This window comes from Acomys minous (genome assembly GCF_964271855.1).
Source record: "Acomys minous genome assembly, chromosome: 13".
NCBI classification, from domain to species: Eukaryota; Metazoa; Chordata; class Mammalia; order Rodentia; family Muridae; genus Acomys; species Acomys minous.
This window is the reverse complement of record NC_140495.1, coordinates 87890639-87904129: the sequence shown is the minus strand read 5'-3', so window position 1 is coordinate 87904129 and position 13491 is coordinate 87890639. Positions and strand designations below refer to the sequence as shown.

General features: G+C 43.7%; 1 protein-coding gene across 3 annotated transcripts in view; it reads right to left on the bottom strand.

Moving 5' to 3' along the window:
• Nucleotides 1–13491, bottom strand: part of ASCC1 (activating signal cointegrator 1 complex subunit 1) — an 84816-nt gene that overhangs the window by 39140 nt on the left and 32185 nt on the right. For all 3 annotated transcript variants that reach the window (XM_084753593.1, XM_084753595.1, XM_084753594.1), the window contains exons 6-7: nt 11365–11501; nt 5027–5146 (exon numbers count right to left, since the gene is read on the bottom strand). In XM_084753593.1, coding sequence (XP_084609719.1) covers nt 5027–5146; nt 11365–11501 — 257 coding nt within the window. The remainder of the gene's footprint in view (nt 1–5026; nt 5147–11364; nt 11502–13491) is intronic.

Below are 13491 nucleotides of genomic sequence, written 5' to 3'. Positions count from 1 at the left end.
CATGTGCAGGCACAGGTGTGGAATTCAGGGACTAGCCTGAGACGTCGGGTCTCTCCTTCCACTTTGTGGGTTCTAGGGACCTAAGGATCTGGTCCTTAGGCTTGGTGGCAGGAACCTTTACCCACTGGGCCATCTCTCTCAGTTTTGGCATTTTTTAAAGTTTCTGGTAGTCTTGACCTTGAATTCACACTGTAGCTAAGAATGACCTTGAACTCCACCTTGGCCTCCTCCTCCTGAGTGCTGGGAATGCGGGAGTGTGTGCCACTGTGCCCAGCAAAATCCTTTCAAGCATGTATTTGGATATTGCTTTTAACTTTGATAGCGATATTATTAGATTTCCTAGTGTGAATCACCTTTGTATTCCTGATATAAACTAGCTTAGTCATCTCTCTACCCTGCACTTTTAAAAAAATTGCCCAATCAAGCAGATTTTACTTTTTGCATCCAATTATTGATTCCCATGGCCACTGCTCTAATTTGGGCCATCTTGCTTCTCCTAGACTATTTTAATGGCTTCTAAACACCCTGCTACTACTCCTACCCTAATGGTTCCTGCTCCTGGCTCTCTCCCTTTCAGTTATGTGTACAGCACATGACTTGTTTTAAATTCATATAAAACCATGTGGGAGCCAGGCACAGTGGCACATGCCTGTAACCCCAGCACTCAGGGAGGCAGAGACAGGAGGATCTCTGTGAGTTCGAGCCCCAGCCTGGTCTGCAAAGCGAGTCTATGACAGCTGAGGCTACACAGAGAAACCCTGTCTTAGAAAAAAGAAAACAAAACCAAACCATGCAGGGCAAACGGCCTCTTTAAAGAATGGGGTCTGTACAAGACCCCATCAGTCTCATTCTAGGACAAAAGGAAGAGGGTGCTGGAGTCCCAACCCTAACTGAGGAGCCCTGGAGAGCTGATGGCCACTGGGGAAGGGAGAGTCCAAAGTCTTTAAGGGTGCAGATAATAATAGGTTGACCATGCTCCAGGGGATGCCCTACACCCAGGAGTCTATAGGCAGCATGAACAGAACCCATTGGGTTATTTTTAAGATGGAGGTGGCCTGGAGAGATGGCTCAGTGGCTAAGAGCACTGGCTGCTTCTTCAGAGGATCTAGGTTCAATTCCCAGCTCGCACATGGTGGCTTAAAACCATCTTTAACTCCAGTTCTAGAGGATCTGACTCCTTCTTCTGGTCTCTGAGGGCACTAGGCATACAGGTGGTACATAGATTTACACACAGGCAAAACACCCATATACATAAAACAATTTAAAACTTCTTAAAGCTTTTTTAAAGGATTGGACACAAACTAAGGTGACAGGCATAATTAAGAGGAATAAGGGTGAGGGATGTGGGATGGATATAATCAAAATACATTGTATAACATTCTCAAAGAATTAACAAAAAATGTTTTTAAATGACATCTGTGGTGGTTTAAATAGGAATGACCCACATAGGCTCATAGATTTGAATTCTTGGTCATTAAGAACAGGCCCTACTTGAGAGGATTATAAGGTGTGGCCTTATTGAGGGATGTCTGTCTCTAAGGGTGGTCTTTGGGTTTCAGGAGCCCAAGCCAGGCCCAGTGGCTCTCTCTTCCTGCTGCCTTCCGATCTGGATATACAACTTTCAGCTGCCGTGTCTGCCTGTGCGCCACCACGCTCCCCCCCCCCACCACCACCACCATAAAGAGAACGGGCTACACTGATAGAACTGCAAACAAGTCCCAGTGAAATGTTTCCTTCAGGAGAGTTGCTGTGGTCATGATGTCTCTTCACAGCCACAGAACATGGACTGAGACAGCATCTATTATCAAATATGCAAATCTCTTACAGTTTATGATTTCCTGCAACACAGTCTTGTGAGTGCTTTGTCATATTTATTCCTAATTATCTTATAATTTTTGTTGCTATAATGAGTACATACTTTTTTAACTTTTAAATGATGCTGTTTTGTTGGATAACAACTGTAATTATTATATTGACTTTATACAAACAACATTACTAAACAAAACAAGAACCCAGTCTTAATATGTAGCCCTCTCCAGCCTGAAACTTTGTAGGCTTCAGTTTCAATGAGAGACCCCATTGCAAAGGCAAATTAATTAATAAATGAGGTAGAAATTAGAGAAAGAGCCGGGCGTGGTAGCACATGCCTTTAATCCCTGCTCTCGAGAGGCAGAGGCAGGCGATTCGCTGTGAGTTCAAGGCCAGCCTGGTCTACAATGCAAGTCTAAGACAGCTAAGGCTACACAAAGAAATCCTGTCTCGAAAAACAAAACAAAACAAAAAAACAAAAAAACAATTAGAGAAAGAAACTCTCTGCATCTGTGCACATACCCACATCACACGAACACAGACAGACAGATACACACACACACACACACACACACACACACGTCTTATTCTGTATCAACTAGCACAGCCCTGCAAACGTCCTTGCATAAAGGAGACATTTCAGAAGGCTTATAAATTGATTTAAATAAGAACTTTAGAATACATGTCTCTTAAAAAGTGTACATGAGAAGGAGAGATTTATACATGGCACTTCCTGTGGAGAAATTGACAATAGAAAGTCAGAAATAGAGCAGTAAAAGATGGCAATGACTCAAGAATGTTCTTGATTGATCATGTTTGTGGATGCAGGGTCAACTCGCCTTTTAATTCACAAAGTTTTGACAAAATGAAGTGCACCAAACACATAAGGGCTGGCTTTGTGGGGACAGGTATGAGGAACTGGCTGCTGAGACCCGAACTCTCCATCGGTGAGGGGGCAGATCAAGTGTGAGAACTGTCTTGCAAAGAAACTTAGTTTCATGGTCTTATTGTTTCCATTCTCAAACCTCATATTCTCTGCAGCTCAAGACCTACAGAACTAAAGGTCTAAGCGGCAAGAGCAAGGGCAAACACCCAAAGCTCTAAGTCCTCATTCTTTCTTAGCTCTTCTCTTTTCTCTCCTGGAAGCCACCAGGAGCAGAGTAAGTCCTAACTGTCTGGTCTCTGACACATGTGCCTTAAAACAGGACTGAAGCACACAGAGACTTTCATTATTCTGTACAATCAAACATTATAATCTCACATAACTTCCCATATGCCTTCCTGTGTGCCTATAAACTGGCATAGATTTATTTATTTTTTAATATATTTATTATGCTGGGCGTGATGGCACATGCCTTTAATCCCAGCACTCGGGAGGCAGAGGCAAGTGGATCGCTGTGAATTCAAGGCCAGCCTGGTCTACAAAGTGAGTCTAGGACAGCCAAGGCTACATAGAGAAACCCTGTCTCAAAAAACCAAAAACAATATATATATATATATATATATATATATATATATATATATATATATATATATATAATGTATATAGTATTCTGCCTGCATGTGTGCCTGCACACCAGAGAAGGTACCAGATCTCATTATAGATGGTTGTGAGCCACCATGTGGTTGGTGGGAATTGAACTCAGGACCTCTGAAAAAACAGACGGTGTGCTTAACCTCTGACCCATCTCTCCAGACCCCCCAGCATAGATTTCAGTCTCACAACAGTGAGTTTTAAGTGTGTTTCTGCACACCAGCCTCTACTTTGTGCAAATATTGCAAAGATCACATGAAGATAATATGAGCATACGTGTGCAGTGCTGAGTGAGCATACTATGCATGAGCGCTATGTGTCATGGTTCCATTCTGGCCTGGAACACTAAATGCTAACCAAAACTTAATTGCACTTTCCCCAGAAATGACACAGTCTTACGTGTCAAAGATAGGACTCTTAGACTACAAGTTCTCCTGGTTTATTCTGTGAAGTCCTGAGACATAGGGATCATGACATCAAAACTTTTTAATTATCAGTGTGGGGGTTATGTGTGGCACACATGTGACGGTCAGGCGACAGCTCTCTGAAGCCCCCCTCCATCCCCCCTTTCATGCACTCAGATTTCCAGGCTTGAACATCAAGCACGGTGACCTGCTGAGCAACTAGGCTGGCCTCAGAGCAATCACAGAACACTAGCTGGGGAATGGCCCGCTGGCAGAGCACGGGCAGAGCATGCAGTAGGAAATACTGTTGCTGTTTTTACTGGACAGCATTTGCAATCATGGTGCAAAAGCAATGGTGCAGCCTAGCATGGTCACATGACCCTGAAGTCCCAGCACTTAGTTGGCTGAGGCAGGAGGATTGAAAGTTTAACGCTAGCCTGGGCTAAGCCATGAAATAATGTTTCAAACTAATGAGAAAAGCAATGGCATGAAAAACTGGGGTCCCTCGGCACAAAGGACCTTGGTGGCACCTGGCTGTGTCACTAGAAACAGTCTTCACTAAACATTTAGAACTTGAAAAAAATTCAACCTCATTTATTCTTGATAAAGCAGAAAAATGATAAAACTTTATTGAATTTTTTTCCCTTGGGCATATATCCCTTTCATTCTTGTGGTGAAATTGACATTATGTACGGAGCACTTGGCGTGTACACCTAAGTAGACGGCTGTCTGGAAGAGCTGGGCACTGAGCCCATCTCTGCCCACCAAACACCATTAGTACTTGAAAGAGCACTGACAGGCAAATTATGGCTGATCAGACTCAGCTACTTGGTAGATGTTTTCTTTTGCTTCCTTTATCTTTTTGTTGTTTTGTTGTTTTGTTTTCTTGAAACAGGGCCTCATGTAGGCATAGCTGTCTTTGAACTCACTATGTAGACTAGGCTGGCCCTGAACTCAGAGACCAGCCTGCCTCTGCCTCCTGAGTGCTGGGATTAAAGACATGTGCTACCACTGCTGACTTTGGCAGATGGTTTTCTTTAAAAAGAGCCTGAAGGAAAACAACTGTCTACACTTTGCATCAATAATAAAATTTTAGCTTTCAGCTGGGCGGTGGCAGTGCAGGCCTTTAATCACAGCACTCAGGAGGCAGAGGCAGGTCGATCTCCATGAGTTCAAGGCCAGCCTGGTCTACAAAGTGAGTTCCAGGACAGCCAAGGCTGTCTCTAAGAAAAACAAAAAGTAAAAACCAAACCAAACCAACAACAACAAAAGCACTTACCTGTTGGAGCCATCCTTCATGTGGACTTTGGCATAGAGAACATCCACCATGCCAGGGTCGTCGTTCATGTACTCGATCCCTGCCATCTCCACCTCCAGGGGTTTGCCTCCAGAAAGGTCACTGTCAAAAAGGTTGTACAGCTGTGTGAACAGAGAAGCAAACCACGGGAGAGTATTTCAGCACCACACCATGTGCCAATACTCACTGATGAGCTCTAAGACAGAGCCGAGGGATGACATGATTGACAATGACATTCTATAATGGCCTTTCTCTCTCCTTTATTTCTTCAAGTAACTAGAGACTTCCACTCACTATCAACAAAAGATGTGCACAGCAATAACACAACTTCAGGAGCTCCCGTCAACATTAATGAAGAGCCCCCTAGACCCATCTTTCTAGGGACTCACTCCAAGGGAGTGGCAGCACAGCCAACCACAGCTGCTGAACCAAGTCGTTTAGGTCTTTGGTCTGTTTGGTGTGTGTGTGTGTGTGTGTGTGTGTGTGTGTGTGTGTTTAAAGTCTATTAAGAAAGAGCTTTTAAGGGATGGGATAACAATTTAGATGTAATATGAATAAATCAATAAAATACATTTTTAAAAAAAGAAAGAAAAAAAAGAAAGTTTCATAGAAATTTAAGCAGGGGCATTAAAGGAGAGATGGAGAAAGAGGCAGCAGACAGGCCTAGGAAAATGACAGTACACACTAAACTATGGGTACAAGCCTCTCAAGAGAAGTCACCCTAAGTGTCTTAACAAAACCCACATATGAGTTTGACAGCTTCTGGCTTACACTGTGTCTAAGTTATTTTTCTGTTGCCATGACAAATGCAACTTTGGGGCTCAGGTCTCCAGAGTGTTAGCCCATGACTATCGTGGTGGGAACACAGCAGCAGGCAGGCACGGTTGGAGCAGTAGCCGAGAGCTTACATCTCAATCCACAGGATGAGGTACAGAGAGCTAATAGAATGGCATGGGCTCACCCCAATGACACACTTCCTCCATAAGCCACACCTACTAAACAGTTCACCAACTGGGGACCAAGCAGTCAAACATATAAGCCTATGGGGGCCACTCTCACTCAAACCACCGCACAGGGCTCTAAGCATTTCTCAGGAACTTCTTTTGATAAATGAGATCACAGGACAGTTCGAAAGTCCACTAGACAGGGTTGCAAACAGAGAAGAGAAAACCACACACACAATGTCTACACTAGGTCCTCAGGCACACACACAATGTCTACACTAGGTCCTCAGGCACACACACAATGTCTACACTAGGTCCTCAGGCACACACACAATGTCTACACTAGGTCCTCAGGCACACACACAATGTCTACACTAGGTCCTCAGGCACACACACAATGTCTACACTAGGTCCTCAGGCACACACACAATGTCTACACTAGGTCCTCAGGCACACACACAATGTCTACACTAGGTCCTCAGGCACACACACAATGTCTACACTAGGTCCTCAGGCACACACACAATGTCTACACTAGGTCCTCAGGCAGGCTTTCACTCTAACAACATTCATGCTCCGGTCCGTGACAGTTTGGAAAAGTCACAGGTTCACACCTGGGAAAGAAAAAGGTTACATTTAGTATTCTTCATTGCTACTATAACATCCCCATTTGAAATGTTTCTAAATGAAAGAAAAAGAACATTGTTTTTATGTAGGCAATCTTCACAGCAAATCTTGTTAACTGCATCAAAATTCTTAACTCTAGGCTAACAAGATTCCAACCAGACTCTGGAGTCAGGCACTTGTGTCCCTTCCCATATCTCCTCAATTTTTCTTCTTCCTGTCCTGTTCCAGTTTCCTCCTCTGAGACTTCAAACCCTTAATCTTAAGAGTGGGTGATAACCTAAGATGCATTCCCCACAACTTCTCAACTGCCAATGTAAGACTAAGAGTCTCAGCCTATTTGGTCTAAGGGAACATGAAAAAGTGTAGCCTTGGAAACTGGAAAAGTGTCATCCAATGGGAAACAACAGTGCCCAGAATAATCCCATCATTGTGTTTTCTTCCCAGATCATTCTAACAGATATATACTTCAACCGGAAAGAGCTTCCTGCCCTTTTGATAGCCAGAAAAGCTCCACTCACTATATTCTGTTCCCTAAGCATCATAAGGCTAGGCACCATCTCTCTCACTTTTATATCTCTATACCTTAAATAAAACAGGTGCTCAAGGGATCTCTAGTCAACACTGAACAGATGCCCTGCCATCTGAGGAAAGCTGCTCTGGACAACTGAGAGGAATGCCTGTCATCTCAAGGCCTCCTCTGGGCTCTACTGGTAACCCTGAGACCTGTTCCTTAGCTCTGCCTTGCACCCTGGGAAACCACTTGACTGTCATGGTGCCCCACAACTTCCTTTTTGCCCTGTATGGTGTGATCATCAAGCTAGATTCAGCTGGAATAAAATCCCTCCTTGAGGAGTCTGATCAGAGTGTCCCCACCAAGGCCTTCAACCTTCAGAAGACCTGAGTGCACTTGAGTGGCATGTTCCTATGGAATTATCTTCCAAGTGGGAGATCTGGGAGGGCAGGAGAAGCTGCTACCCCTGGGGTAACTCCCCCAACACCTGCCAGACAGGCAGACTGGTGTCTGTGGTGCAGTCTCTACAGAGACTGAGAGGCTGGAGGAGACCAACATGGAGCTACCCTGAATCAACAGGGCCTCAGACAAGTAGAGGGTGCCCACACTGGCCAAGAAATAAGACCAGGCGGGCCACTGAGCGCAGCTGAGGGGCCAGCCCCTTGTCCCTCTTACGTGCACTTGTTGAGGCCCTCGCCTCTGAGGCTCTCTCGGGCTTCAGGAGACAGAGGCTGCAGCTGAAGAGGGACTGGTTTATGTTTGTCAGAGCAGATTCTCGGAGCCACTGCCCTGTTTCTGTCCTACATCCCACGGAAAACTGTCACAAGGGACACATTTGAGCGTCAGAGTTTCCTCAACACTGAATAATTCATTCAAAATCTATTGAGCTGCATGAGCCTTGAGCTTCAGAGTTTCCATGAAAATCCGGGTTCGGGTTAGACAGAGTCCTTTGGTTTCAACAACTGGCTCCAGACTCAACTACCCATGTCCTTCACACACCCACAGCACTGCAACTTTAGCAAGTCACACTGTAAGTTGTGTTTGTTTTAATATTCCAACTTGAAATGCCATCACATTAAGCTATGGCACAGTCTGTACTGGTCCTCTTAGTTCCAGTGTTTTCCTTTGCACGTTTTATTTTGGGATTTTTACAGCATAGCAGGTTCAGGTTAGAAATCCCATTACACATTGGCATACTTCCTAAGGGGACCCACTGCAAAGGCTGAGATCAAAGGACAAATATAAGTAAAAAACAAAAGAATTTACTCGCCAGAATTTAATACATTTTTTAAAAAGTGAAGTCTCTTCCATCTGGGGAAACTGGTCTTGTGTAGGCATGCCAGACTCCTGACTCTGACCCTCGTCTGACATCGCAGAAGTAGGTTACCACTGTAAATGTTTTAAACAAGAGCACTCAGCACAGAGGGGCAAAAGAAGGGGGAGCTTGCTTGATTTTACTTGCTGGTCTCAAATCTTCCCAGCTTTTTGAAAACAGCATCTTCAAACATCTTTCTGCATACGCTGCAGATTTCTGGCAGGGCAACTTTGTACAATTTCAAAAGCTTTGCTGAATGTGAAAAACTACAATTACCATTTTCATCCTGTCACGTCAGGGTCTTAGAACTATTAGGACTGTTCTTTATTCCCAGTGCACACCGACTCTGACACGCATCCAGGCTCCAATTTGGCAAAGGCATTAAATACACAAAAGAGAAGAGCTCAGCTAGGTCTGCCCATAGCTTAGGATTAAAACTCAGTGATTAAAACCTGGAGCCTGATTTTTCTTAAGGCAAAAAGAACAAATACTTCACTATATAAATATTTTATCTAATTCTACATTTTTCTTACAGGATTATCCCAGAGGCAGCCAGGAAAATGCAGCTATTTTCAGTTAAGTTTAGCAGAAAAAGAACTGGGAATATATTGAAGTATGAGTCCTTTAAATATTTTTATTTTATACAAAGAAAACTGCAACTATCTAATGATGAACACCAAATTATTTTCAGTTTTAAGTAAGATTTAAAAAAAAATAAAACAACGGGACTAGTGAGATGGCTCAGAGGTTAAGAGCACTAGCTGCTGTTTCAGAGGTCCTGAGTTTGATTCCCAGCAACCACATGGTGGCTCGCAACCATCAATATTGAAATCTGGTGCCCTCATCTGGCCTGCAGGCACACATGCAGACAGGACACTATATAATAAATAAATAAATAAATAAATAAATAAATAAATAATCTATCTTTAAAATAAATAAAGAAAACAAGCATAGTGATGCACACCTTTAATCACGCAGCACTGGGAAGACAAAAGTAGGTGAATCTCTGTAAGTTCAAGGCCAGCCTGTCTATAAGGTGAATTCCAAGATAGCCAAGGCTACATAGACTCTGTACTGCTCTTCCAGAGGTCCTGAGTTCAATTCCTGACATCCACATGGTGGCTCAGAACCATCTATACTAGGATCTGATGCCCTTCTTGCATGCAGGTATATAAATAAATCCAGAAGAAGAACAAGAGGAGGAGAAGGAAAAGGAGGAAGAGGAGAAAAGAAAAAGAAGACCAAGTCTTAAAAAAAAAATCAACAATCTTATCTTTAAAGCAATTAGCATAAAGTATAATTGATGAGGAGTAGTGATGCACGACTTTGTGTGTGTGTGTGTGTGTGTGTGTGTGTGTTTTGAGATAGGGTCTCTGTGTTGTCTTGACTGTCCTAGACTTGCTTTGTAGACCAGGCTGGCCTCAAAACTCACAGTGATCCACCTGCCTCTGCCTCCCAAGTGCTGGGATTAAAGGTGTGCGCCACCACCACCCAGCTTGCGATGCACAACTTTAACCCCAGCACTCAGGAAGCAAAGCTAGAAGCAGAGGCAGGAGGAGCTCTGTCAGTTTAAGGCTAGCCTAGCCATAGTGAGACCCTGTCTCAAGAAAGATGAGGAGGAAGAAGAGAAGAAAGAGAATGAGTAACGGGCCCCAAACAAATCAATGTACTACAGAGTCTTGTGTGCAACACAGAGAAAAACTTTAAATCTTTTTGCCTTTTTTCTACCCAGTGAGCCAGGTGACCCATTTCTACAAGGCCATGTAGAATAATATGGCAGCTGTATATAATAATGTGCACATACACTCAGAGGTATGAGTGCACACACGCCATGGTGCTTGTGTGAAGATAAAGGACAACCTCAGGTGTTAGTCCTTGTTTGTACTGTTGGTGAGGATCTCTCCTTCATCACTGCATACTCTAGCTCGCTGGCCTATGAGCTTCCATTCTCAGCCTCAGCTATGACTGGAGGATTGAGCCTCAGAAACTGAAACAGAAAACCGCCCTCCCAGAGGAAAGGTCCTACTATCCTCCGGGTCTTGGTTACGAGCCTTGATAACAGGGATTGTCTTGATTACATAGATGAATTCAATCAAGTCAGAGCCCTTAAAAGCCAACAGCTTGTTCCTGCTGCAGTCACAGAGACAGGTGACAAGAGAAATACAACACTAGAATTAAAGGTGGGGAAAAGAAGACACTAGATAAATAATGTGGGAAACCTCTAAAAGCTAGACTTCAAAGGCAAGAAAATAGACATTTTCCCTTAAAACATGGCATGGGCATATGTGTTTGTATTCTTTATGGACAAACAAACCATAAAATCCCCATGTCATCCAGCTCTCTCACCTAAAAACAAATCTGTGGTTGTGCTGACCTTCCTCCCCACTCCTGACCTGGTAAATCGGATGATAAATGTGTGTGGTTTTAAGCCACTGAAGCAGTAATTCGCTACTCTGGATCAAACAATGGATGTACTGTTTAAGAGCAAAATTTACCTATCAATTAGTACAATTTAAAAACTGTAAATGCAAGCTTTAAGTCAATTTTCAAAGTTTTGGTTGATAGCCCAATTTTAAGTACTACAAATGAACAAATCAGGGCTGAGGAGACGGCTTGGTGGGTAAGAACACTTGTTCCTGCAGAGAACCAAGCTCTGTTTCCCAGTACCTATACAGGGGCTCACAGCCATTTATCACCTAAGTTCCAGGGAATCTGACACCTTCTAACCTTTGTGGGCACTGAGCACATACAAGGTCCATATACAAACATGCAAACAAAACATTCATACCCATAAAATAAATAGATCTTATATATACTTTAATGATTTGCGTTTCATCAAGCTCTCTCATCCAAAACCCAGTCTGTAACACAGAACAGATCCCAGCCTGGGTTACCCTCCCTCCCGCTGCTGCCAGCTACTTACTTAATGAATTCCTCCTTACAGCGTTGCAGGATCTCACAGGTCTGCTGGATCTCTTGTTCACTTAGAAGTACCAACATGCCAATAGTTAGGTGAAGCTTTTTGGGATTCTGAAAAATGGAGCTGTCAACCCCACGATCCTGTTGTCAGAGGAAGAGAAACAAGAACCTCAGTTCATAGAGAAGCAAATGGCGAGAATGCTCACGACAAAGCTGGGCGAGATGGAGCATGCCTTTAACCCCAGCATTCAGGAGACCGTAAGCAGGTGGGTCTCTGAGTTCCAAGACAGCCTGAGCCACACAGGAAGTTCCAGGCCAGCTAGAGCTACATGGTGAGACTCATCTCAAAAACAAGCAAAAATATTTAACCAGGATAAGGGGGCTTAACCTGTAATCCCAGCATTTGGAAGGCTGAGGCAAGAGGATCACTGCAAGTTCTAAGATGGCCAGGATACATAGTGAAACTGTTATAATATTGTTACATATAGAGAGCATGCAACAGATATGGTAGAAAGAGATTTATTGTATGGAGGCAGAGACAGAGAGACAATGGGAGAACAACCAGGAGAGACTCGGGAGAGAGCAGGAGAGAAAGATGGGAGAAGGGGGCACCATAGACACAAGGAGAGAGAGAGAGAAACTGAGGGAGAGAGAGAGAGAGAGAGAGAGAGAGAGAGAGAGAGAGAGAGGAGACTGGTCGGTCCTTTATATCTGATGTGTAGCTGAAGCACACCTGGTGGTGGCAGGTGATGACATCAGAGGTTGCTAAGCAACTCAGAAGCAAGCTAGTGGATCTGCTTGTGAACTAACATTCCTCCCTTTTCCTATAATTAAAAAATAAGGAACTAGGAAGGGGTGGTGAGGTGGAAAGGAGGGCATTGGACTGCTTTTCATGCAAGGCAAGTTAAAGTATATGAATGTAGGTTCATTGAAAGCAACTCTTGACCACCATGCAAGGGGGAGGGGGTGGGAGGGCAGAGAAAACCAAAATGTCTGGATTTTATGGTGAAGGAGAAGCCTCTGCCCTGGAAAGTTCAGGTTAGAGGGCAGGGTATGCCAGCCATGTCCTGTAGCAGATAGGGACCGAGGAATGCTGGGAGAACCTGGAGCTGTTTGTACTGGCTCTGAAGCACAACAGAAACATGTCTTTTTTTTTTTTTTTTTTTTTTTTTAATGGCTGCAGAAGTGGCTCAGTGATTAGCAGCACTGGGTTGCTCTTCTAGAGGACCCAGTTTCAATCCCTAGCATGCACAGTTGGCTTACCACTGGCTATAGCTCCAATCCCAGGAGATCTAACACCCTTTTCTTGGACACTGAACACGTAATACACAGATATACACGCAGGCAAACCACACACACACACACACACACACACACACACACACACACACACATATATGTGAATAAATAAAATGTTCAAATATGTATGTTGGGATTCAGACCCAGGACAAGCAGCTACGGTGCCCATTTGACCAAAGCAGACCTGGCCTCCAGGCTCTCCTAGCATCCCTCAGTCCCTATCAGTTACAGGGCATAGCTGGTACACACCCTGGCCTCTACCCTGAACTTTACAGCCAAGAAGCAGAGTTTCCTCTCCCCTCAGAGGCTCTTCCATATATAATCCCATTTTGATTCTCTCTGCCCCTCACCTCGCTTCTCTGTCTCCGCTCTACATGGCAACTTTACTGACCCCCTCCCATGAGGTCGATGAACTCACCTTCAATAAACATGCATTTATACTTTTCATTTAGCTTGAATTGGCTCATTTCATCGTTGGAGATAATCTATCAATATACACAGGCATGGTGACACATGCTTTTAGATCCAGTACTGAGGAGGCAAGGCAGGCCAATTTCAATGAGTTTGAGGCTATCTTGGTCTACATAGAAAGTTCCAGGCCAGGCAAGGCTACAGAATAAGACTCTCTCAAAACACAAAACAAAACCCACACGTAAGAGGTATGAATATAACTAAGAACATAAAAATAAGCCTATATACACAGGAAATGTCTACACATGGGAAGAGCAAAGGTGGAGCATAACTGTACATAAAAATTATCTCAAAATGGATCAGTGACTTACACATAAACTCAAGCCACAAATATTTCAGAAAGTAAATAGAATTAATTTTA